Source organism: Dermatophagoides pteronyssinus, unplaced genomic scaffold, assembly GCF_027571235.1.
Source record: "Dermatophagoides pteronyssinus isolate colony J.1.1.1.1 unplaced genomic scaffold, Derpt_VIB-CSIC_2022.12 sq0004, whole genome shotgun sequence".
Lineage (NCBI taxonomy): Eukaryota > Metazoa > Arthropoda > Arachnida > Sarcoptiformes > Pyroglyphidae > Dermatophagoides > Dermatophagoides pteronyssinus.
This window is the reverse complement of record NW_027461528.1, coordinates 1295700-1322861: the sequence shown is the minus strand read 5'-3', so window position 1 is coordinate 1322861 and position 27162 is coordinate 1295700. Positions and strand designations below refer to the sequence as shown.

Sequence of the window (27162 nt, the reverse complement as noted above, 5' to 3'; positions counted from 1 at the left end):
ATTGAAAATTTCCAAATAAAATTGATTAAACAAACTTATATTGACATCATTAGCATCATTATTATGGTCTTATCAATCAATCAATCAATCAATCAAAGTGGTGGTAAATTGAAGAAGAAAATTGTACAAGATTTTTTTTTGTTTTTCGTTGTTGAACTTTGATTTTTTTTCAATTCTTGTTGTTGTTGCTTTTTGGTGAATATCACGTGCACATCACAGAGATATTTTTGGTTTTGGTTTTTCGATTCTGGATTCTGGATTCTTTTCATCTGAAAACCGCGATGACGATCCAAAAACTTGTTGATTTTAAAACTTTTTAAAATTAAAAAAAAACAAAACGCAAAATTTTTGATTATAATGAGCTTTTTGAGTTGGAGTTTTGTTTTTATATTTCCCAAATAAAATTCTTTTAATTACTATTCATTGTGTGTGTGTGACCTTTCACCGAAATGCCATAAACACACATACATAGACGTAAAAACTCAAATGATATTGGCCTTTTGCTGATGCTGCTACAATAAAAAAAAATGAATATTTTTTCGAGAATTTCTATTTCATTGAGTTAATGTATTTAGAGTATCTTGTGTGTCACATGTCTGTATGATACATATGTGATGACCTTCTAAACTTTGGCACGTAGGCCAAATTGAAAAAAAAACCAGCATGTCAATATCACACAATGTAGAGAGAGAGAGAGAGAGAGTAAAGAGAGAATCAATAAAAAAATCGAGCAAATCAATAAAATCAATAAGATTTTTGTTATTTTTTTTGGCTCTTCATTTTTGTTTTGTTTTGTTTTGATAATTTAATTTGATAAACGAAAATGGTCAATTTTTTTTTGTTGTTCTCTAAACATCGACATTTATGTTTGTTTAATAACCATAGTGACAAATGAAGATTTTTTTTTTTGTGGATTGATTTTATTTTCTGCTTGAAAAAATCATAGATTCTTTGATATTTGATTATCGATTTTCGATGTTGTCATAAGAAATCAATCAATCAATATGATGATAATATTTCTTTCATCAAGTTTGTGGATTTATGGATTTTTTCTGGTTGTCGTTGTTTAGTTACTAGGAAAAACAAATGTACCAAATGATGATGATTAAAAAGCAATCAAAAAAAAAAAAAAAAAACAAAATCAAATGGCAAAAATCATCTTATCATTGCGTAAAGAGAATGATTTTTCTTTTCTTTTTATTTGGATTTCTTAAAAAAATTAAATTTAGCAAAACAAAAGTTTTCAATTTTTTGTTCGATGTTGATTCTTATCACAGGCGCAGGCACAATTCAAGCATAATTCAATAAGGTTGATGAAATTTGAAATTCAAAAAAAAAAAATTTAATTTAAATTTAATTGAAATTTTAATAATTTCATTTTTTACCCAGATTTTTTCTCTTCGTTGATAACAGCATTGAAAAAACATTGAAAACAAAAGCGATAATTTTAATGAACTTTTTGATGATAAACAAAAAAATTGAAAATGAAAATTGAAAATTGAAAAAGCAGAAAATACTTTTATCTTTTGGACATTATGAAATCAATATTTGCATATTATTTCTCGTGCATTTTATGTTGTTTATGTCAATTACATATCCGGTTACGTAATGGTCATTGATTTAAATTTTGATTGTTTGAATGGAAAGAACAAAATTGCTTTCAATTCAATTACAATTGCAAATTTTATTCAAACAACAAAAAAAAAAAAAAAACAAAAACAAAACAAGGGTATCTCATTCATTATAATTTCTAACAAAGAATTGATTTGGGGGAAAAGTTCCGGCAATTCCTATCATTTCCTGTCAATGTTTTTGTGTGAAGTTTTAGTTCGCGTTTAAGTTTGTTTGTTTTTTATTCATAAAATGAACGTGCAAAAAAACAAATATGACAACAGTAACGACGTAACTGCGTTTTAAAAGAAAACGATAATATTCTGATCATTTTTTTTTTGTTGAAAAAATAGAGTTTTTAGCATCCCATTTCTACAGTTGTTGTTATTGTCGTTTTTTTTCTTTGATTTTCCTGGAATTATATAGATTGTTTGGTATATGTAGATTGTTTGGTATCACTTTTGTTTGTTTGTTGGCCATCAAATTTCTAAATCATTCGATAGATTTTTTGGTTTTCTTGGTTGGTTGATTGGTTATTTTTGGAATTCAGAAAAAAATTATCTTTGATTTTGTACGGTTTTTTCTCATAGTTGATTATTCGTTTTGATATGTTTGTTTTTCATATATGAATGAAAGAAGAAAAAAAACATTTCTGGGTCCAAAATTTTGTTTATCATCATCATCATCATTTCATTGATTTATTGATCGATCGCTAATTAATTGATTGATTCGATGATGATGATCATTTTTTTCCTGATATTTTCATGCTTGATTAATTTTAATAACCAAAAAGGAAATTATCATCAAACCATTGATATGTATTACCTGGAAAATGATAAATTCGTTGAAACTATGTTTCAAATTGAAAATTTTCCATAGAAAAAATATTGATATCATTAGTAAGGAGAACAAACAACAAAAACAAAAACATAAAATGATAATGATTGTTAGTGGATAGTTGTTGTTATATACAGGAATTACATAAGAATTTTTTTTTGTTTGTTTCTCATTGACCATTGGTCATTGCTGATATTTGGTAACGTTATTATTATCATCTAAACCATATCACATCATCATCATTATCGATTCTGCATCTCTTTACTTAATATGATTTGTTCTTATGGTATATTTTTTTCTTTTTCCCCATTCATTCGAATCGAAACAAAATTTCTATCATTATTATTCGTATACAACAACAACAACAACAAGCAAACAAACAACCACACGAATCATCATGTACACAATATTTGTTTTCTTTCTACGTCATACTAGAAAAACATATTCCATATTCACATCATATTTAATGATTTTTTTGAGACAAAAAAAAATGTTATTTGTTGTTGTTGTTGTTGTTGTTGTTGTCGATGAACACAGCAACAACAACAACAACAAAATTGTACATTTTCTACTGTCATATGTCTATAGACATTTTTTGTCATTTTTTTTTGTCTCTGTGTTGAATGTTTCAAAATTTTCATAAATCTTTCATTTTTGTACATTTTTTGCTAATCATTTTGTACATTTCCATATCAATTCGTTGTCATGTTGAATCCAGATTTGAATTGAATGAATGGAATATTGGAAAAAAAATGAAAATTATTTCATTTATATTTCGGAAATGATAATGATGATGAAATTAGAAACAAATCAAATGTGCCTAACCTAAAAAAAACTCATAGATAATTATTGAATGATTGAATTGAATGTACAAATTATTGGTTTGGGTTAATTTTTAATCAATGAAAAACCATAAAATACAAATGTTTTCTGGTTTTTTTGTTTGTTTGTATGTTTGCTTTTGTATCGTGAAGCTAGCGGAATTTTTTCTGGTTGTTGTTCGGAATGAAAAAATCCAGGATTTATTTTTTTTGTCAGCCCTTTCATCCACCCACATATTGGCTGGTCGTCAAAGAAAGAGAGAGAAAAGAAACATTTAAATGTTATGTCTTATATAACATACACAACACATCCATCCATCCATTGGGAAATGTTATGGGAATATTTTTTTTCTGGGTTTTTGTTTTGCCTTGTCTTTTTCTGTCTACGTGATTATTACAATTTGAATTTTATTGAAAAACAAAAACAAAATTCCCCGTACATTTTTCGTTTGTCTTTGGAATTTTTTTTCATTTCTTCACACTTTTCCTATTTAACATTCACTGATTTTTTTGCCTGGGATTTATGTATGTGTTTTTTTCCATAAGCATCTTCTTTTTCAACTTCTTCTTCTTCTTCGATTCGTATTGATCAAGATATTTTATCATTTCTTTTTTTTACCCAAAATAACATTGTCCAATGTTATTTGGTTTTGATTTGATTTGATTCGATCATCATGTGATGATGATGGTGGTTGTTGTTGTTGAAAAAAAACATAATGGTATCGAATCAAGAAATTTTCCACCTTTTTTTCTGGAAAATTTTACATCATTATATTTTTTCGTTTGTTAACTGATTGTTTCCGGGGAATTTTCTTTTCCAACAAACAAATTCCCAACAAACAACAATATGTATTTCACATCGTTTCTTATTTATTCCATAATAGACATTTTGTAAAATGGTATTTTGTTGTTGTTGTTGCCTGAATCAAATGATATTCGCGTTTTCTTTTTTTGAAAAAATATGGCCCATAAGCAATAAAAAAAAATCCATAGAAAATTCCTTGTTTTGGGAAATTTTCTGGCTTGATCGAAGTGATTTTTTTTTATTCTTTCACCCAGAATCTGTTGTTGTTCATCGTTTTTGTTTTAAAGAATTTTTTTTTCTCTTTTTTTTGATTTGTTTTTGAAACGAAACCATTAAAGAGGGCTTATTTGTGAGTGAGTGAGTGAAAAACAAATTACTAAAATATTAGTGAACAAAAATGACATTTTCAAATGCAAAAAACAAAAACAAAATTGATCGATTGATGTAATTCATACCAATTCCGAAAGCAAAACAAAAAACAAGAATTTTTTTTTGTGAAAATTAAATTTTGATTCTGTTTATTGTTATTCGGTTATTCTGGAAATCAATTTTGGGTTTTTTTTTTGAAGAAAAATGTCAAAAACATTTTCATAAAATCAGCGTTTTATGTTCGTTTGGTTGTTGATGATTCTTTTCTCACTTTTAGTTTTAGTTTTGTATTTTCGATTTTATACAAATGTCAATGAAATTCATTAGATTCAACAGAGAAAATAAAAACGAACAAAACTATTGAAAAAAGGCTCCAAAAAAAACATTCACAAACATTAGGTGGTTTGGACATTTTTTTTTGATTCAAAGAATATGACATTTTCAAAAATGTCTTTATTCTTTGTCATTATTTTTATGAATGGACCTTCTCTCTCTGCAAACAAAAAAGAAATTTTTGACAAGTCAAACAAAAAAAATTCTTTGCCAGCATAAATCTATTGATACAGTTCGGAATAATCATGGATGTTCAAATAAACCTATTGATACAGAAATTCTTTTGAACAGAATTTTTTTTTTCTTTATCAAAAATGATTGAAAACAAAATTTGAATCAAAAAAAAAAATGTCCAAACCACCTAATGTTTGTGAATGTTTTTTTTGGAGCCTTTTTTCAATAGTTTTGTTCGTTTTTATTTTCTCTGTTGAATCTAATGAATTTCATTGACATTTGTATAAAATCGAAAATACAAAACTAAAACTAAAAGTGAGAAAAGAATCATCAACAACGACATTTTTCATTTCACATCTTGCAAACTGTATAGAGTTCTTCAGTTTTTTGTTTCCAATCAACAATTTTATATTTTGAAACACATTCCTTGCGACATTCATTTAGTATTTATATATACGCAAATTCGAGTAATGATGATAATCTAAATTTACTTTGACATTTTCTATTTAGTCCAGTATTCTACTTTGAAACAAACATCTACACATCATCATCATCATCATCATCAACAAAATTATAAGGGTACATTAATGATTGAAAACTCTAAGGGTACTTATTAAAAAAAAGAAGACAATTTCAAAGTACATTTCGTCCAAAATAAAACTACTGTGACATGATGATGATGATGATGACTATGTACAGATTTGATTTCAATTTATCAATCAATAATGATGCAAAAAATGAAAAAAGAAATTCATGATCATTATTGATTATCATTTCTTTATTAGCCTCTCTATATACAATATTCAATGAAATCATTCATTCATTCACATTGATTATTTTGGAAAATCAAAAAAAAAAAAAAATCAATCATGTGAAATTATTGATCATTAATCTAATCATCATCATCATTATTTTATTTCTATTTGTTTCATTCAATTCAGATTGACCCTATTTAATGACCGATAAAAGTTATTTAGTTTCTTTGTATAAAAAAAACCTTGAGAATGGGTATCATTTTTTTTTCTTGCTTAATTTGGCCACCTCTTTTTGATTTCTTTCTTTCAATCACAATCCATTCAATACTGATTTTTTTTCTGATTGATTTAATCGACTGATTGATTGAAAATCGAAAAAAAATCTTCGTTTTTTTTTATTTTATCCATGGACATTATCATTGATTTTTTTTTTTTTGTTCACCATCGGTTTGTATTTTCTAATGTGAATTTTTTTTCTTTTTTGGGTTTTTTTTTCTTCTATATCAACCCGATATCGTTGACTACTACCATCATCATCATCATCATCAAATCGTGATATCGTTTGGCTAGTTTTTTTGTTGTTGACGGATTTGCGATAAAAATCATTTAGTGACAGAGTGTGTGTGTGTGTGTGTCAGGGAGAGAGCTGCGAAAGGAAAAACAAAAACAAAATCCAAGACCTTGGAACATTTCCTTTTTCTCTCTTTGGTTTTGTTTCTGGAAATTTTTCAAATAATCAAAACAAAACCATAACATAACAATCTGCCGCTTCAATCGATTGATTGATTGAATCGAATAGATTCGAATTCATTTCATTTGGATCCGGTTTTATTTTTCTTACTAATTTTTTCAACATTCAAAAAAATAATCATGATTATGAAATCAGAGTGAAAGAAATTACTGAGAATTTTATCAATATTTTGAAATGAAAACAAAACAAACAAACTGAAAAATTTTTCAAGCTTAAAACACCCACAAGAATCACTATAAATAAACACACAGACATATCTGTGAAAAAACCAAAACACATGCAAAAAATCTAGCAAACACGTGAATAGTTTTTTGATAAATCTAATAGTTTATTCATGATTCGCTTCTAGACACCGAATGACTTAAAAAATAGTTTAGAACAATTAAGAACAAAAGTTTGAATAGAACAAAAGTTCGAATAGAACAAAGATTTAAGTTCGGAACATCGAACTTGATTTTAGAATGTTTTTGCTTCATGACACTCCCGGCGCGGAAAGGGAATATCAGTTCGTTGTCATCTAATAAAACGATTAGCCATAAATTACATCTGAAAATACGATCGTAAGACACTAAATCATGAATACCAGTTCTTTTAAATTTAAATCGAAAAACTTTCAAACGAATCGGCCAAATTCCATTTGTTTCCAAAACATCAACGTTTGTCGGTTGTTGTCGTCCGTATGCAATTACGAATGCACCAGGTGGAAAAAATATCCATTCAAATTTTCGGTTATCCAATTTGCTAAAAATTTCATTATCGTAAATCATTTTCTTTCGGTTACGATAAAATCGGTAGATCAAAATCATTCTTTTCATTGATGTATTACCTAGAGGTAATAGCTTATCCACAAAAATCATCAAATCATACGTCAATTTTTCCAAAAATAAACGAAAAACCAAAGACGAATTTTTCGGTATCCATATAGGACAATAATTAGGATCCCGAGTTTTAATTTCAATAATATCATCAATAATAATTGGTAATTTAATTTTATCAACATCATGACCATGTTGAGCCAATTTGAAAATTAAATTCCACCGGTAAATTGCTGTGTTTCCAATAGGTAACAATTTTTCAACAAAATCTTCAACTTGATCAGCAAATTCAAAATCTTTTGTACTCAATGACGATATTCGATGAGTTTTGAATAAATTTGAATCTTTAAAATCAAAACAATTCGCATCAACAACAAATTTAAAATTTTTCAAACAATAATTTGAATCAATAATTCTACTACGATCAGCTAATTCGAGATTCTTGAAAGACGAGCCATGACGATGTAAATTCATCATCGAATCTGACCAAATCGTTACTTTGTTCGGAAAATGAAATTTGACATCAGCAAAAGCATGAACGTCACCACCAGTAACAAGATTACGATTCATCTTCAATTTCTTCAATTCTTCCACACAGTCTAAAAGAGACAACGCTCCATTAATATTATGATCAGACAATCGTTCATCCCAATCATTGGTCAAAACTTCACGATTCCAAGAACTTAATTTCAATTTTCGTAAATCAAGGTATTCATATGGATCGAAAAAACGTCCAATCACTTGATCAAATCGTCGCTTGAACTCAATAACATCATCTTTATCTCTATCGTTGTTCAAATCATCATTGTCGAAATTCAAATCTTTTTCTAATTCCGGTTCCATCAACTCTTCTACAGGTGTAGATGATTGTTCATTTTTGAATTCAACAATATCTTTTTCTTTCTTCAAGTTCAAAGTTTGATTTTCGTTATCAATTTGGTGGATTAGATTCAATTCATTTTTAATTTCTAAAATCGCATCTTGATGAACATCGAATTTTTCACATATTTTTTTCCAAATATCTGGCGATGACATTTGTTGACCGATCAAATTATTAACAATACGGGCTGGTTCATTTGTCATTGTTTTCAATAATATCGATTTTTTCAATTCTTCATTAAATGAAATATTGTATATTAACAAATTTTCGACCATACCTTTGTAAACTTTCCAATTTGAAAATTCGCCATCAAACATCGGTAATTGATCAACCCTTATTTTTGTGATCGAAGAATCCAAAGATAGCTTTTCCTTTTGTTGAACAATATCTTTATTCTTCACAGATCGGTTGTTAACTTCCGGTAAATCAAAACGTTTCAAAAAATCATTAACACGACCATCATATAAAATCATCATTTTCAATAAAGCATCCGGTACATCTTCATCAGGTTCCAATAATTCAACCAATTGTTCATGCAAATACATTAATTCTATTTTCAAATTCAGTGTTTGATATTTATCCCAACGTCTAGCTGGCAACATGGTGATATTTCGACGGCAAGCCCACAGCTTGTTTTTAAGTTCTTCCGGAATAGGTTTCATTTTCACAAAAAATCAAAATCAAACAAAATCTTGACAAAATAAAATCAAATTCTTCCACAATCTTGAGGAAAACAAAAAATGAAATTCAAACAAAATCTTGAAGAAAATAAAAATCAAACAAATTCTTGACAAAAAACAAAAAAAAAAATCAAATACAAACAAAATCTTCACGAAAATCAAAACAAAAATCTTGCAAAATCTTCACGATAATCAAAACAAAAATCTTACAAAATCTTCACGATAATCAAATCAAAATCTTACAAAATCTACACGATAATCAAATCTTCCAAAAACAAAATCTTCCAAAATCTTCACGAAAATCAAAACAAAAATCTTGCAAAATCTTCACGATAATCAAAACAAAAATCTTACAAAATCTTCACGATAATCAAATCAAAATCTTACAAAATCTACACGATAATCAAATCTTCCAAAAACAAAATCTTCCAAAATCTTTAATGAAAACGAAATCGAAATCAAATAAAATCTTCACGAAAACGAAATCGAATTCTTGATGATAATAAATCTTCCAAAATCAAAATCTTACAAAATCTTCATGAAATCAAAACAAAATCTTCCAAAATCTTCCAAAATCTTCCAAAATCTTCCAAAATCAATAGATTCGATGAGCAATAATCATGAATAAATGTGAAAAAACCAAAACACATGCAAAAAATCTAGCAAACACGTGAATAGTTTTTTGATAAATCTAATAGTTTATTCATGATTCGCTTCAACAAAATCGGGAAAAAAAAACACCAATAATGTTTAGCATATGACTAAAATGTTAATGACATTTTTGTTTTACTAGTTGTTGTTGTTGATGATGATAATGTTTTTTTTTGGTAGGTTGATATATATCTTGGATGCAAATAAGATGATGATAATGATAATGAATGGCAGAAAGAAAGAAAGAGAATGGCTAAAAATATATGGCCATGTAGGTTTTTTGAATGATGAAGAAGAAAAAAAAACTTTTGGTTTTCAACTTTCAATGACAAATATATGCAAATGATGATAATGATGATTTTAATCGAATGAATGAAAAATCATCATCATCAAATTCAGATACAGGCATCAATTTACAATGTACAGAACATGAAAATGTAGAAAAAAAATTATCCATTCATTCAAAATCACACTACAGTAAGTAATGGAAAGAAATATTCTGGAAAAAATGATAAGGAAATTTTCTTCTTCTTCTTCATCATTTAATTTTTAGTATTCTTTTTTTTTCTTACAAAAATATGGAAACGAAGTGGAAATTGATGATCATATTAGCGACGAAATACTAAGTAAAAAAAACAAAATTCTATTCAACAAAAAAAAAAAATGATAATCTTGTAAAGTTATTTGGAAAAATTTTCCCAGAAAAGTTTTTCCTTGGAAATTTTTTGCCCTGTTTTAGATTAACGAGAAAATTTTCCCACCACGAAAAATAAATAAATTCATTTTGTAGAATTAATTGGAAAATTTTTTTCATATTTTTAAAATTCATTTAGCAATGAAAATTTCATTTAATTTAAAATCAATTACTAATTGGCCAAATTAATTAGATTCTGTTCATTTTGTTTGTTTGTTTGTTTTCGGGAAAAATTCCATCCCATTGAAATTATCGATACAGAATCGAGATCTAGAACTTTTCCATCAAACACAAATGATAACATGTATGAACCCATTCATTCAATTTGACAAATACAGTGACAAAATCAATATTCAAACAACAAACAAACAACAATTATCATTTATCGGTTGCTAACGAAAAAAAACATCATTTTTTTAATATATCAAATCATATCGATATTAATCGATCAATCAATCAATCAATCAATCGATATTAGATTCATGCATCACCATCGCTCATTCATTCATTGATTTAATCAATCCCAAATATAAAAAGACGATGATGATGGAAAATTTATTTGATTTTTTCGTATATGTGTATGGTGTATGTGATGATGATATTTTTGGCTGTTAAATGTTTCTATATTTTTTTTTGTCTTGTATCAGAAAAACAATTACATTGGTCAAATAGATTTGATCATTTTTTTTTGATTTATCAAATTAATTAATTGATTAATTGATCGATTGATCGATCGATCGATAAACAATCAATAACATCATCATCATCATCATCGTTTGATGATCGATTCAATTCCAATAATTTTATTATTGAATTGAAACGATGCCAAAATATTTCGTTGTTGTTGTTGATGTTTGTTTGTTTGTCATTGATTTCATCGATTTTTATTAGTCCTTGTTTATTTGATTGATTGATCATGAATGAATGAACATCATCAACAACAGCATTATGAATAAAATTAAACAAATGTAAAGTGATACGATTTCTATTTTGAGTTTCTAATCTGATTTGATTGATTATCGATGACCCCCCTCCCAAAAAAAAACAAATTAATTAATTAGATTTCATTGTCTGTGTGTATTCAATATGATCAAATTGAATCTTTTCAGGTTTGATGATTATTTTGCACAAGTTCAGGGACGATCAATTATTAGAGAGGGGTGGTTATGGTGGTGGTGGTGGTGTAGGGAGAATGAATGAAAAAAAAATGATAACTGTAAAACGATTGATGATTGATTGATTGATTGTGACAAACGAAAACGATGTTGATGATGATGATGATGATGGTTGTAATTACTTTGATACAATCAGTTTAGTTCTTTCATTCTTTTTAATTATATAATTAAAAAAAAATATTGATGATTATGTTCGAAAAGATTTTATGATTATGTTTTTTTTTCAATATGTCTATGTCTGTATCGTTTTGCTTCTTGTTTGTTTGAAATGATAATTTGCAAATTTTTCAATTTTTTTGCTCGTATCGATTATTGTACATATATTGGACAATATCCGATTGATCTAGATTTTTGGAATGATAAAATTTTTTTAGTTCAAGTTTTGACCTAAAAAAAACTTTATTTGATCAAAATATGTTATTTCATTGAATAAAGAATGCGAATAAATGAATCAAAGAATCTTGTTGTTGTTGTTGTTGTTTCTTCTTAGTTTTGTTTCATCGCACATCATCAATCAATCAAATCAAATCGATTGGCGGCCTGGTTGTTTTTTTTCTCACTCACTCTCTCTCTCTCTCATGCTCTTGGTGATGGAATGATTATTGATTTTAATACCAAAATAATAAAAAAATGATGGGTTCAAAGTTTCATTTTCTAATTCACTCACTCTCTCTCACTTGTTTCATTCGTAAATTTGATTTGATTCAAAGTCTAATGATGGAAAGAAGAAAAAGAAGAAGTGGAAAGAAATGGAAAATTTTTAAACAAAAACAAACAAGTTCTGTTATTAGATTATAAAAAGGATCTTATAAAGGATATGTTGATAAAGGTTATGACATTCATAATCTTAACACACACACACAGAGAGATCACTTGACCTTATACCTTGTTTCATCAATAACATTCATTACACAAAATTTCATTTCATCAAAGAAAAACAAATTTCAAAAACAAACCAAGAAAATTCTCTTTAAAAATTTTTAAAATCAATGAAATTTATCCACCTATCAATTTCAACAACGACAACAACAACATATGATAGATTTGTTCAAATTTTATCAAAAGAAAAAAAAAGATTATCATTACAACGAACATTACAATGTACAATTTATCAAATTAGTAATGATAATTTTCAGAAACGAACCAAAACAATCAATAGAAATCATTAAAAAGATTAGCATAGCAGTGACAAAACCAAATCAAATCAAAATTCTCATTATCATTATCTTTATGTGTGCGTGTTGAAATGTGTGTGATCAAATCGTGATCAATGATAATTTACACAGTGTAACGGTGGTAAACAGAACAACATAAAGATTAACAGAAATTTTTTACATTTTCTTTCATTGTTTATCTGATGTACTAAAAAAATCAAATAATCTTCACAAAAAAAATGAATAAAATATTTTTGTTTGTTTGTTTGCGTTTTGTTTGCGTTAGCGATTGATGAATAAAGTAATTCAATACAATGTACATTTGGTTTGGGCCGAATGGTGAGCTGGAGAGAGGGTGGAAAAATCCAGAAAAAATCGGGTGTTTGTTCAAATATATGTTTTGGTCATTTTCAATAAAATTCCTGATTACATTCTTCAATATCGATCTTATTTACATACCCATCCACCCACACACACACTTTTCATTCATCACAAAATTCACAGACATCACATGGTTGCATCATGATTTATCGGAAAAAAGAAAATGATTATAAACGAATGTAATGAATGTCCAAAAGAAATGAAAAAAAAAAATTGATGACAATCCAGTTTTTCATTTTTCATCTCTATTTTTATTTTTTTTCATTTTTTCCAGACATTCGTTGGTGTGTGGGAAAATTGGATCGCGAATGCAAAGATGAAATTTTTTTTTCATATTGAATATTCAAATGAAGTAAACGAACAAAAAAAAGAACATTCAAATAAATCACATGAACATTATTGTTTTTTTCTTGTTTCTGTACATTTTCATGCAATGTATTACTTATTTCTAAAAATTCCAATCATTCATTGACATTTATCAATCTCAAAACATTGATCAATCAATCAATCAATGAATTAATCAATATTGTTGGTATTGAAAATCAATATGGAAAAAAAGAAATTTATCATTATAGGCCACCAACATCATATAAATATACAGAGTGATTTTGTTACAATACAAACACAGTATACAGTGGTACATCGGTTAATCTGTTCCATCGAAACTAAGTAGATTATCATTTCCCATATTGATGATATTCCTTCCTCTTAAGTTCAAAATTCATTTCAATCATCTCAGAGTTAAAAATTAGATAATTTTTATTTTCAGTTTTAAGCTGTTATCTTAAAATAATAAATAATCAAACATTTTCGTCATAAATTTTTTCCCAGAATCCGCATACATCTTTGAAAATTCCTTTTTCCATTCTATTTTCAACATTGAACAACATAACTGATGCCGAATCTTTTTGTTCATTTTCATATACTTGTCGCCATTCAATTGATCCAACTTTACCAGGTTGGCCGGTTTTAACGAAATTTGTCCATGCTTTTAACATTTCATTACTTAATTTCATATCTTCAGGAGAACTTTTTATGACTGGATTATCGAAAACATATGCTACATCATGTCCATGACAAACACCCATCCATTCGAATATACATCCAAATTTAGGAGCCGATTCTAATCGTTTATCCAAACGATAAGAATAGAATTTGTTTGATTTTCCATAATCACGAGCCATTCTTTGACCAAATAACATTGTTGGACATAGCAAAAGGTATTCTCCAAGAATTCTAGTAAAAACATTCCTTTATGGTATGAGAAAAAAAAATCTATTTAAAAACAATCATAAAAACTCATATTATAACAATTACCGGACTTCATTGATATTGGATGCATTTAAGGTTTTCGTGTAATAATCAATAATTTCATTTGATTTTTTAATATTTAATTGATTCATCATGTTTGATATCATTTCATGAATTTTTTTCATTGTGAAAGTTGCTTTATCATTCATTAATTCTGGAAAATATAATAGAGTAAAAATGCTACCTTCATCATGAGTGGCACCGTAAATTAAGTCAACATGATTATGATAATTTTCATAAAGAATAGCCTTAATTGGTAGAATTTCATCACCATATATTGGTGAAAATAATTTTGAAGATAATATATTAGTCGAATCATGCATTACAATTTTTTTGATATCTTCGATAGATTTTGTTCTTAAACAGTCAATCATTTGTTCAAGGTCTAATACATCACAATTTAATTGTACAGCAAATCTTATTGTTTTTCTTAAGGCAATTTTTTTATCATTGAATAATGTTGATACTGCGGCACCAGATTCCATTATAGCTCGATGAAATAAACCTTCAGCTAATGGTGATTGAATTAATGCTGATACCGAAATCGATCCAGCAGATTCACCAAAAAGTGTTACGCTTTTAGGATCGCCACCAAAATTTTCAATATTTTCCTGAATCCATTTCAATCCTAGAAGCTGATCATGAAAACCAAGATTTCCTGGAGTATTATCATTACCGCCGTATAAAAATCCAAATGGTCCAACACGATAGTTGATTGAAACAACAATAACTTCACCTTATGATGCTAGAAAAGAAGCATCATACAATGAAAGAAATATTGAACCAATTTGAAAAGCTCCACCATAAATCCAAACCATTACGGGTAATAATTTCTCATTATTCGTAACTGGTTTATAAACATTCAAATATAAACAATCTTCACTTTCATTTGGTGCATTTTCAACCAATTGCTGAGCGAATTGTATACAAGAATTGCCTTCTTTTGTTGCATTGTAAATGCCATCAGGCCATGATGTTACCATCATAGGCTTTTCAAAACGATTAGCATATCCTTTGGAATGATAATAATTTTAAAAAAATTAATATTAAAATTGAATGAAATCCAGCAAGAATTAATCATACCAAAACGAAAACCTTGATAAAAATGTATTTTTCTTTTTTGATCACCTTCACCAATAGTTCGAATCAATCCACGAACTTTACCATGGCGAAGATTAATGATTGGTGCAAATTCTTCATCAGCTTCAAATGAACTAATGAAACCAAAATTGAGAAAAAATGCGATTATTAAATATCCGTTCATTTTGAATCAAAAACAACAACAGAAAAAAAAACAAACAAATTAATCAAATTAATTAACCCAAACAACTATCCGTTATATACTTAATAGATAATCTAATTTGAACCAAAGGACTAATAAATCAAGATAAAATCGATATTAATTTGTTTTCAAGATGCACTTTTAATATTTTTTTTAAATTTTATTTGTTATTAGATAGTTACTATAGTTGATAACTAATCTTGAGTGTTAATATACTTGTTATTGTTCGATTGTATTGTTAATTTCTAAATCAAATCAAGGACAACAACAAAAAATGAATTCAATTTGTCTATATTTACAGGTGTTTGTGTCTGTCTATAGTAGTCAATCATTCCCATATTGATAATATGCCTTGATAATAACATTTAAAACCAAAATGATGCTATAAGACTAAAATGATTGAATATTTACATTTTTTCCAAACACCCTGTGTTATTTATATTTATTATTTTTTTTGAATCTTATCTTTTTGAATTTGATTTGATTCGATTGATGGCTAATAATAATCTTTAAAAAAACTAAATTGGAAACCAAAAACCTCAATAAATTTTTTAAAAAAATGTACATTGCCATTACACAACAGCAACTTTATGTTTTTTTCAATAAATTCCTCGGAAATACATGATTTTTTTACAAAACAAAAATTTTAAATTTGAAAAATCAGCAAGTTTCGTTCGTTGTTCGATAATAATTATTAATTATCGATAACCGAATGATAAATAAACAGGGGAAAAAAAGAAAAAGAAAATTAGAAATTTTCCAATTGATTTCTGATTTTTTTTTCCAATTGATTGATTGATTGATCGATTACTGCAGATTAAAACTAATCGGATACTAATCTGATGATTTATCCAATTAGTTTATCATCATGGATATCACTTTTGTTTCGGTATTTTTTTTCTTTTCATCTTCTTTGTCAATATTATCTTATCCCCACCGCTCTCTCCCAATAAGTTATTTTTTTCAATTGATTACCCCCAGATTGAACTTAAATGTTTATATTTACAAATTTCGAATCAAAATAATGATAATGAGAATTGTTTATTTTCCGGGTTTTCCTTTATGACCATGTGCATTTTTATTTTATTTTTGTTCGTTCGGGATATACATAACAACAAACTAACCGAAAGATTTGGGGGGGAGATGGGTAAAATTTTATTTTATTTTTTCCATCATCTGATTCAATCTTGATTGATTATACACAACATCAAAGTGTAAAGATCAATGTAAAAGGAAAAACGTGATATATTTATTTAGAAGGGCAATGGAAAAGTTAAAAAACAACAACATTTTAACTGTCAATCAATCATCACCTGCCATTGTTGCTGATTAAATTGTTGATAATATTATCAATGGTTGCATTTAATGATTGAAATATATGGTCAAGCAACCAACAACAACAAAAAATTGAATGAATTGAATTTTCATCCAGAAAAAAATATCGATTGTTTTCATTTATTAATGATGATGATGAAATTGAAAATAAAATTCGAGGTTCCAATGTACTCGGAGGTTATATATCCTATATATGTACAGGAAAACAAAAAACAAAATTAAAATCAAATAAATTTTTTAAGCTAAACAAACAAAAAATGAAATTTTCTCACTTTCCCTTGTTGTTGTTGTTGTTTTTTACAAATCCAAAATGTAAAGGAAATGAGGTCAAAAAAACATTTTGTTTAATGTTTTTTTTTGTTCATTATATTAAAAAATTTACAAAAAGAGGGAACACAAAAAAAAATTGATGAATAAATTCATTGATCAGCAAATTCAAACAAACCAAACTGAAAAATTTGATATAATAAACAAAAGATCATTTCATTTTTCATTTTTCTTAACAAAAAAAAAAAAAAAAAAAATGAAACTTGTGATTGAAAAAAATTGAAACAAATTCAATTTCTTTTCGATTCAATCAACTTGTCAATCAATTTGGAATTTTTCAACAAAAAAAAAACATTCGAATGTTTTTGTTGATCGTTCGAAGAATTTTTTTTTTTTTTTGGTTCCAACACTATTACATCACTACTGCTGCCATCTTTCGAGTCGCTCAATCATCGCTATAAATAGTAAAGGAAGTTGGTTTTGGAAAACATTCGAATCGAATGTTTGAAAGAATTTTCAAAATTTTTTGCATAAAATTTGTAAATAAATTTCCTTCACTTTTTGACATTTCTAATGGAAAATACTATTTTTACTATATTTTCAATTGTTGATGATTATGATGAAATACTTGGAATAATGATGAAAGAAAATTTCCAATTACTATGGAATTTTCTAAATAATGATTATTATTATTTTCTGGTTTTTTCGCTTTCTGGTTTTTTTTTCTCCATTGTGATAAATATCATTATTTTTTGTTTTCCTTTTTCGTTATATTCTTATTATTCAACTGAAAAGATTGATAAATCGATTTTCTTATTTCAATGAATGAATCTTCCTCGTGATTTAAGTCTGTTGTGGTTTTGACAAGAATATTTTGTCTATTTCAAATCGAAAAAAAAGCCGAAAAAATATTGCACTTGAATAAATAATGATAAAGGAATTTTTGTGAATTTTGTTTTCATAAATTGATTGAATATTTGGAACAACAACAGCAACGGTAGAAGAAAATAAAACAAAAATTAATTATACCCATTGGGTATTACCATTGGTTCCAATAGAAGTTTATTTAGTTGATTCCTGAATATTCTTTTTCTTCTTCTTTTGCAATTTCAATTGCTTTTCCCTGTCTTGTGAAATCATTCATTCATTCAATTCATTTGTCATCATCATCATCATCATCATCATCATCAATATTCAAATAATGTCTTTACGAATTATCATCATTACATTTATAACAATTTATTCATTTCATACGTTTGTTATATCGATAACAACATCAAAAAATTTTCATCCATATTTAGGTGATAAAAATATATGGTCATATCTATTGAATCTATGTAAACAATTAGAGATTGAAAAATTTTATATAATTCTTATTGAAACAAATATTACAAATGTTGAACAACGACAACAATCAAAGAAACAATTTTTTATCAAAAATAATTGTCCAATTGATTATTTTGATAATTTACAATTAGCTCAACAACAAATATCAACAAATATTAAATATTATTATCGTAATATTCAAATTATTATTGATTTTATCCATAATAATAATAATAATAATAATAATGATGGACAGATTTTTAATTATAAAATTATTATTCAACAATATTTTTTTATTATAGAAAATATTTATCTAAATTGTGCTCATTGTGTACCAATAATTTTATTATTACATTATGATATTCAATTACTATATGATTGGTTTGATAAATTTTCAATTAAATTGGATCATAGATTTCGTTGTTCATTAGTATCGACCACAAACAACAACAACAACGATTCGAATGCAATGAAGAATGTCATGCATTTACGACCGACAATTGATGGTTGCAATCAATATGATGGTCTATTTTGGCCAAAATCATTAAATGATTTTCAACGATTAAATATATCACCATTAAAATGTAATCTTAATCAAACCGATATACGAATTGTTTTGAATAATGTTTGTATAATGATAATTATTTTATTTATTTTGAATGAATTGTGAATGATAAATGTATTTCTTTTCTTTTGATACAGTTTACACCATTCTGTCGAATGATTAAAAATGGTACGGAAATACAAATGACAACATCAGTGGAAAAATATATTATCGATACAATGGCAGAAAAATTTAATTTTCATCCAAAATTTATTGATGCAAAACAAAATTGGGGTAAATTTGTGAATGGTACTTGGACAGGTTCGGTTGCATATCTTGTCAATGAGGTAATTTGAAAAGTACAAACAAGAAAAGAAAGAAGATAATGAATTTTTTTGATGGTTTTCATTCCCCGATTCAGACTGGTGATCTAGCTATGGGTTCAATATCGGTTCTATATGAACGTCTTAAATTTATTGAATACAGTGATGTTTATCTAATCGATGAAGTAGGATTCATTTCAAGAATTCCAAAATTAAAAACAAGAGATTGGCTTGTAATTGAACCATTTACATGGCCAGTATGGTTGATGATAATGATTTCATTTTTTTCCGTCTCTATAATTCTTTATTTGATTTCTAATCGTATGTTTCTCAATGGTAATAATGAATCGTCACCGTTTCATTTAATTTGGTTAAAATTATTTGCAACTCTAGTCGATCAACGTAAGTTTTTGTTTGTTGTGTTTTACTCTTTAGACATTATCTTTTCTAAATTGTATTTGTTTGTTTTTTTTCTTAAATAGAAACCAATGTTCTCAATACAAGAATTTATGAAAAACGTATCATATTTATTTGTTGGATATTTGGAAGTATGATAATCAGTAAACTTTATTCTACACAATTCTATACTTTTCTTGCTTTACATCAATATGATCGACCATTGCTAACAAATATCGATTTAATCGATGCTATCAAAACCGGTGAACGTAAATCGATTACACTTAATCATAGTATTGTATTAGAATATAATATTAATAATGATAGTTTTTCGGATATTATTAAAGATATACGAAAAAATTCTGATGAAAATGTTCCCGTATTAGAATATGGATTCGATAAAATGGAAAATGATTCAAGTTATGTATTGATTGAATCAAAAACAGCATTTCAATATTTGATTAAAACTTATTCACAAAAAGCAATGCTTATGAACCAAGATAATATGGCCAATGATTATTTGGGTATTGGTTTCAGTAAACGTTCACCAATATTTTTATCATTTAATCGTTTGTATGTATCTGTCTATTTTGATAAAATTATCTGATTATTAATTTGATATATTTACTTCGTTTCTCAAATTTTGCCTAAATAGAATTAGAATATTAATTCGAAATGGTTTCATTCAATATTGGATAAACAAAGTAATACAATCAACAAACACTGCCGATTATGATGCATATTCATTATCGATGATTGGAATGCCTAAAACAACAATCGATACCGATGGTCTTGATATGAATAGTATTAAATCAATATTTATTGTATGGTCAATAGGATTAATTGTTTCATCGTTGATAATATTGATTGAAATTATACAAAAATTCATTTACATAAAAATGAACGTAAACAACAACAACAAAATGATTATTGTTTGATTATTGTTTGTTTGATTATTGTTTTTTTCTTCTCTCTCTCTCTTTATTTATGTTATTATTATTATTATTATTATTATTTCTTTTTTTTGATGTTGTTTAACTCATTGTATTTTTTTTATTTTTTTATTTTTTTTTTCTGGATTGTTTTTGTTTTTTACCCTTATTTTTTTGGTATAAGGGTTTTTTGTAATAAAATAAAAAAAAAAAAAAACAAAATGAAGAAAATGAATCGAAGAAAAAAATTTTAATGAATAAAATTTAAAAACAACAACGGAAAACAACAACAACAATCAAATCAAATCGGATAAATCTTAAAATTCAGAATAATTTTTTGGCTTCCCACTCGTTTTTGACAAAAACAATATTGCAGAAATGAACAACAAAAATGATAGAAGAAATTGCAAATGAATTTCCTCCTATTCATAATAATCGATACATTGATTATTATCCTTTTGTTTTTCAATCAAATTTCGATTAATTGTTTTTTCTCAACATTTTAGTTTTGCTTTCTTCTTTTCATCCGAGATTGTGTGTGTGTGTGTATTTCTCATTTGACGCAACTTAATAATAGCAATTAGATTGATCGTTTCAAGTCAGAGCAACGAACAACGAACATGTGAAAAGTTAATAGAAAAATCCCATGTCTGTACATAACGATGAGGATTGATTTGTATTTTGAGAAAACTTTTTCTTTTTTATTCTTCAATATTGAACCCAGATTTTTTTCTTCAACAATTTTATTACATTCAAAAAATGATATTGAATGAATTCAGATATAGATATTAGATCATTATTTATTATGATTTTCATCAATTTCTACAAAATAATGATCAGAATAATAAATCAATCATCATCATTATTATATTTTTCAAAAATTTTATTATTATTATCATTTATAATAATATCCGTTAATTGTATACAATCATCAAAACAATTTGTTCATTTTTATGGTGATCAAAATTTACAATCATATCTAAATAATTTATGTAATAATTTTGAAATGAAAAAATTATACATTATTGTTGTTGATAATAATCATAATAATCATTCATGGAAAAATAATGATTTGAATTTAAAAACATTTTTCAATAATAACAATTGTCCATATGATTATTTTGATTCATTCGAATCAACACAAATATCAATCAATAATGATCAAAAATATCGTTATCGTAAAGTATTAATTCTTATCGATTCATTATCATCGATTCATACAAACATTAGTGAATTATTTGAATTATCACAGAATATTTATCTTGATTGTATAAATTGTGTTCCAATGATTTTTCTATTACGTTATGAAATTAAATTTTTATACGATTGGCTATCCGATTCGATTCGATGGTTAAATCAACGTTTTCGTTGTACGATTATATCGTTTTATGATGAATCAATCGAACAAGTATTACATTTAAGACCAATTATAAATGGTTGTCTTGAATTGAATGAAATTTATTGGCCAAAAACTGAACAAGATTTTAATCGTTTACGTATTTCATCATCACGATGTGATCTTAATCAAACCTTAATTAATATTGTTATTAATGATGTAAGTCAATTGAATTATAATTTGTTTTGTTTTGCTCAATTTACCATTAATAAAAAATTTTTAAATTTCAAAGTTTAATCCATACAGTGAAATACTTTATCATGAAAATTATATTGAATTTGGTCCTTGTATTGAAAAAAATCTTATCGAACTTTTGATTGAAAAAACAAATTTTCGTTATCGATTAATCGATGGTTTTCAAAATTGGGGTAAATATGAAAATGGTGTTTGGACCGGTTCGGTTAATCATCTAATCAATGGGGTTTGTTATATTTGTTTGGTGAAAACTTGTTGAATTTTTTTTCATTTATCAATTCTGTAATTTTCCAACAGTCTGCCGATTTAGCCATTGGTGGTTTTTCCATTACATATGATCGATCATTATTCATTGATTATAGTGAAGTAAGAATGGTTGATGAAATTGCATTCATATCACGTATTCCTAAACTTCGATCAAGATCATGGCTAGTTTTGGAACTATTTTCTCATTTACTTTGGTTTACAATGATCATTGTATTCATAATAGTTTCTTATGTTCTTTATTTTATTTCAAAATGGGAAATTAATCATAATTATAATCATAAAAATATTTCATTATCATATCGATCGATTTGGTTAAAATTGTTGGCCATTATTGTTAATCAACGTAAATATTTTTTAAAAAAATTTATATAAACTTTTGCATTAAAAATCTTTTTTTTCCAATTCATACTGAACCAGATGCTCATGTTGTAATGAAAACAACTTTGAAACAACGTATGATTTTAATCGGTTGGATAGTTGGTAATATGGTACTTGTTATAGCATATTCAACAGAATATTATACATTTCTTGCATTACCACAATATGATGATCCATTATTGACTAAAAATGATTTAATCAAAGTAACACAAAAAATGGATCATTATTTATTCACCCTTGATGGTAGTATTGTAATGAATTTGAAAAATATCGAAAGTGATGATTTTAAGATTATCGGTGCTAATTTAGCACAAAACGAACGTTTCAATGTTGCACAATTAGAAGAAGGATTTGAAAGAATTGTTCAGGATTCTCGATTCATATTAATCGAATCAAAAGCAGCATTCAAATTTCTATTGAAAACATATGCACAAAAAGCAATGCTCATTAGTAATGATATTTTGGCCAATGATTTTTTAAGTGTCGGATTTACAAGAAGATCACCTATTTTTGATTCATTTAATTCAATGTAAGTTGTTGTTGTTGTTTTTTGTATCTAATCATGTTGATAATTTTTCATTAATTTGTCTTCTCATTTTAACGATCAGAATTAGCGCATGTAGCTATTTTGGCTTCAAACAACATTGGCTAAATAAATTGATTATATTATCAGAAACGGCAAATATTGAAGAATATTCCATTTCATCTATTCAAGCATTGACAACAAAAACAACATTAGCAATCGATGGTTTACAAATCAATGACCTTGGTTCAATATTTATCATCTGGTCGATTGGATTATCATATTCTTTTCTAATATTTTTGTTAGAAATTGTTATGAAACTTACAATCATATCACCTGGAATTTTAGATAAAATGTTTGAATAATAACAAATCTTTAGGAAAAAAACTGAAAAAAATCAATATAGAGAAAATAAATTCCTAAACAACATTTGAAACATTGATTTTATGATTTATAATAACCTGAAAAAATATTACCATTAAAAAACAAAATATCGATAATGTTTTTATCAGAAATTTTTCCCGTGATTTATAATGAAATTTCCCAATATCCTTGCTTGATATGTTAAATTATTCATGATATTCTTTGACATTCACACACCATATTAATGACATTTTTTTCTTTGTTGTTGGAAATGTTTCGGGTTTCCATTTTTGTTTGCCGTTGATATCGCGTTTGGTTGTTCTGTACATGTTTTGAGCATTTAAAAAAAAATTTTAATGGAGAAAAATGTTTGTCTATAAAATTCAATTATGGATGACAATTTTCATCATTATCAATACTTTCAATCAGTTAAAATGTTTTACTGTTTTCAATCCATATTTTATTGGTGATCAAAGTTTTGGTCAATATCTACGTGATTCTTGTCAAGCAATTCATAATCATAATGATTTTCATTTAAATTTGGTTGAAAATTTTAATTTTTCAAATATTACATCATCTTCGATGACTCAAATAAGTTCAGTACGTAAATTTTTACAACAAATTGATTGCTCATTTAAACATTTGGCCAATATTGATTCGAAAAATTTATTAATTCAATTGAATAAACATGCTGAATTAATTGAAAATTATGGTCTTTTATGTATTATTGATTTATTACATCAATCTATTGATCTAAATCAATATGAATTTTTCCAAATGATTCGATCATTAGAATATGTTCATGTTCAATGTATTGATTGTTATCCATTAATCATATTGATTCATCCACAATTACTACAACAATTAATAAAATGGTTAATCGATAGTTTTGACTTATTTGATCAAAGATTTCGTTTTACAATCGTATTAAATGATTACTCACTGGATAATGATGATCAAAATGGTCAACAAGTTATTCATGTTCGTCCAATTTTAGATGGTTGTTATTTGCTAAACAATGTTTATCATCCTCAAACCGTAAATGATTTTAATCGAATGAAAATTTCATTTCGAAATTGTAATTTCAATCAAACATTGATTAAAATTGCTGTAAATAATGTAAGTTCCATGAAAAAAATGTTGAATTTTAAACTGACACAAATAATTCACACCGATATGACCAGGTGATTCCGATTTGTAAAATCAAAAAACAACAACAAATAAATGGCAATGGAACAATAGATATGGATCTGAATCATTCACTTGATTTCCGTTTGTTGAAAATTTTAGCAAAACGATGGAATTTTAGTTATCAATTTATTGATTCACAACAGGATTGGGGTACTTTTGAGAATAATATTTGGACCGGTTCGATTGGTTTGATAAAAAATAAAACAGTCGATATGGGAATGTGTGGAATTTCTCATACTTATTCACGAAGTTTAATTGTTGATTTTAGTTTTTCTACCTTTATTGATAGTATTGGATTTTTAACAAAATTTCCAGAAAAATTATCACGAAAATGGTTATTATTTCAATCATTTCCATTACAAAATTGGATAACCATTTTATTATCATATATTTTAGTATGGATTTTTCTTTATCTTATTGATTGTAAAATTTATCCATGGTTACGAATGAATCGTTATCAATCATCCAGATCAAAGAAGAAGAAGAAGAACTTATCAATATCATTGAAATTAACAGCGATTTATTTGAATCGAGGTTAGATTTGTTTTTTTCTTGTTAATTTGATGATAATATAATGTTGTTGTTGTTTCAAATAGCAATCAAATTTGACCATCCAGAACCGATATCGATGCGTATTACATATTTTTGTACAATGTTTTCAATGATGATTGTTCTAATGTTATTTCCGGCAGCATATTATTTACAATTGAATACAGCACATTATGCTAAACATATTGATACGGTTGATGATATTGTTGATCTTGTTAAACAAGGAACACATACATTGATTGCTCAACGATCAAGTGAAATAATGAATTTTATTAAAAATTTACAACCAGAAAATGGTCCTTTATATTTGATTAATGAAAATATAAACCAGTATGTTATATTTAGTGATATTTGTATGAAAATTATATTTAAATTCTTGAATTTTTGTATGAAACTACAGGAAAAAACATATAGAAGTTTTGGATGATATTTCAGGACTTGATTTGGTTCAATCAAATTCAAAATATATTTTTATTAGTCACAAACTTATCCTTTATTATTTACAAAAAGCATATGCAGTTAAAAGTGTTTGGATCGGTACACAACCATTACAAATGGATATGGTTGCATTTTCATTTCCAAAACATTCACCATTATCCAAACCAATAAGTTATCAGTTTAGTTGTTTGAGAAATGTGATCAAAAACAAAATTATTATTATTCTAAAAATTTTTTTATAATTTTTTTCAATTTAGAATTTTAATAATACACGAAAGAGGTCTATATCTGAAATGGATTCGTGATGTATATCGTTCAACAAAATTAGCAAATAAGCCATCTTATTTAGAAGCAATTCGATTTCAACGAAGATTTCGAAAATGGTCATTATCATCGACAATAATATCGACATCATCGCCACCATCATTCGATCGTTTTTTATCACTTGATCTAGATGATTACGAAGCAATCATACATTCATGGACATTAGGATTAATAATTTCAGTTATAATTTTTTTAATTGAAATGATTATCCATAAAATTCACAATTATAAATGATGTTTATAATTAATTTGAAAATTTCTATCATGGTAAATATGATGAATAATTCAATATCCGTCATCCAAATTCATTTAAACAAAAATAAGACACACACACAAACACATTTAGATGAATGTTTTTCGCACCAAACACCTATAATTAAATTTCAATAACAATAATTATTCTCATGGCAACAACAACAACAACAACAAATTATAAATATCATTGTCGATTAATTGAAATCGATATCATTTTGTTTTTGTTTGAATGACATATCTAAAAGTTTGTTTTTTGTTGTTGAAATTTTTCAATATCAAATAAATGTCAAAACGAATGGAACAACAATGATGATTTGTAATCAAATTTTTAACATTATTTTAATCATCATGTTCAAGATTATTATTAATCAAAATTCTATACATTCATTAGGATATAAAGAAAATTTTAATACATTTATTGGTGATCAAACAATATGGAATTATTTGATTGATTTATGTCAACAAAATGAAAATAATAAAACTATTTCCATTATTGTGATTGAAAATTTTCATTATTATCCAGTAGATCAACAAAATGATTTATCATCATCATCATCATTAATGTCAGATTGGCGATCATCAGGTTTGGTAAGCAATTTTCTTCAACATCATCATTGTAAATATGAATTGTTCAATAATTATGATGCTAAAACTTTATTATCAACAATAAAAATCCGTAATA

At 26.4% G+C, this 27162-nt stretch overlaps 4 protein-coding genes and 2 long non-coding RNA genes across 6 annotated transcripts; 3 read left to right on the top strand and 3 right to left on the bottom strand.

Annotated features, from left to right (window-relative positions):
- Nucleotides 1–16: 16 nt before the first annotated feature.
- Nucleotides 17–1166, bottom strand: LOC142644868 (uncharacterized). The gene is made up of 2 exons (XR_012846046.1): nucleotides 418–1166; nucleotides 17–312 (listed from the first exon to the last, which is right to left on the bottom strand). It is a non-coding gene; the product is annotated as an uncharacterized LOC142644868 (long non-coding RNA).
- Nucleotides 1167–13621: 12455 nt separating this feature from the next.
- LOC113795000 (cholinesterase-like) lies at nucleotides 13622–15542 on the bottom strand. Its single transcript, XM_027345172.2, is given in 3 exon segments — nucleotides 13622–14137; nucleotides 14204–15209; nucleotides 15281–15542. Coding segments are annotated over 3 exon segments (1638 nt in total). The 5' UTR covers nucleotides 15462–15542; the 3' UTR covers nucleotides 13622–13686.
- Nucleotides 15543–16532: 990 nt separating this feature from the next.
- Nucleotides 16533–17427, bottom strand: LOC142644859 (uncharacterized). The gene is made up of 2 exons (XR_012846038.1): nucleotides 17087–17427; nucleotides 16533–17001 (listed from the first exon to the last, which is right to left on the bottom strand). It is a non-coding gene; the product is annotated as an uncharacterized LOC142644859 (long non-coding RNA).
- A 511-nt stretch (nucleotides 17428–17938) lies between these two features.
- Nucleotides 17939–20767, top strand: LOC113794968 (uncharacterized). Its single transcript, XM_075819782.1, has 5 exons — nucleotides 17939–19032; nucleotides 19110–19298; nucleotides 19373–19676; nucleotides 19757–20243; nucleotides 20326–20767. Exons 1-5 carry the CDS (start codon nucleotides 18283–18285, stop codon nucleotides 20606–20608), a joined length of 2013 nt encoding a protein of 670 aa, XP_075675897.1. The 5' UTR covers nucleotides 17939–18282; the 3' UTR covers nucleotides 20609–20767.
- A 46-nt stretch (nucleotides 20768–20813) lies between these two features.
- Nucleotides 20814–23817, top strand: LOC113794967 (uncharacterized). The gene is made up of 5 exons (XM_027345134.2): nucleotides 20814–22157; nucleotides 22231–22419; nucleotides 22491–22803; nucleotides 22878–23367; nucleotides 23447–23817. The coding sequence occupies exons 1-5, from the start codon at nucleotides 21372–21374 to the stop codon at nucleotides 23724–23726; spliced, it is 2058 nt and encodes a 685-aa protein (XP_027200935.2). The 5' UTR covers nucleotides 20814–21371; the 3' UTR covers nucleotides 23727–23817.
- Nucleotides 23818–24306: 489 nt separating this feature from the next.
- Nucleotides 24307–26915, top strand: LOC113794966 (uncharacterized). The gene is made up of 5 exons (XM_075819479.1): nucleotides 24307–24843; nucleotides 24909–25449; nucleotides 25512–25794; nucleotides 25865–26080; nucleotides 26160–26915. The coding sequence occupies exons 1-5, from the start codon at nucleotides 24307–24309 to the stop codon at nucleotides 26458–26460; spliced, it is 1878 nt and encodes a 625-aa protein (XP_075675594.1). The 3' UTR covers nucleotides 26461–26915.
- The last annotated feature ends 247 nt before the right edge of the window (nucleotides 26916–27162 follow it).

Bases quoted from the DNA above. Each gene is read 5' to 3' on its own strand.
- LOC113794967 (XM_027345134.2), top strand. From the start codon at position 21,372: ATGAATTCAGATATAGATATTAGATCATTATTTATTATGATTTTCATC. The intron at 22,804-22,877 runs GTAAATATTTTT...ATACTGAACCAG, and splicing joins GGCCATTATTGTTAATCAAC to ATGCTCATGTTGTAATGAAA. The intron at 23,368-23,446 runs GTAAGTTGTTGT...TTTAACGATCAG, and splicing joins TTTGATTCATTTAATTCAAT to AATTAGCGCATGTAGCTATT.
- LOC113794966 (XM_075819479.1), top strand. From the start codon at position 24,307: ATGACTCAAATAAGTTCAGTACGTAAATTTTTACAACAAATTGATTGC. The intron at 25,450-25,511 runs GTTAGATTTGTT...TGTTTCAAATAG, and splicing joins AGCGATTTATTTGAATCGAG to CAATCAAATTTGACCATCCA. The intron at 26,081-26,159 runs GTTTAGTTGTTT...TTTTCAATTTAG, and splicing joins TCCAAACCAATAAGTTATCA to AATTTTAATAATACACGAAA.
- LOC113794968 (XM_075819782.1), top strand. From the start codon at position 18,283: ATGTCTTTACGAATTATCATCATTACATTTATAACAATTTATTCATTT. The intron at 19,033-19,109 runs GTTTGTATAATG...CTTTTGATACAG, and splicing joins TACGAATTGTTTTGAATAAT to TTTACACCATTCTGTCGAAT. The intron at 20,244-20,325 runs GTATGTATCTGT...TTGCCTAAATAG, and splicing joins TTTTTATCATTTAATCGTTT to AATTAGAATATTAATTCGAA.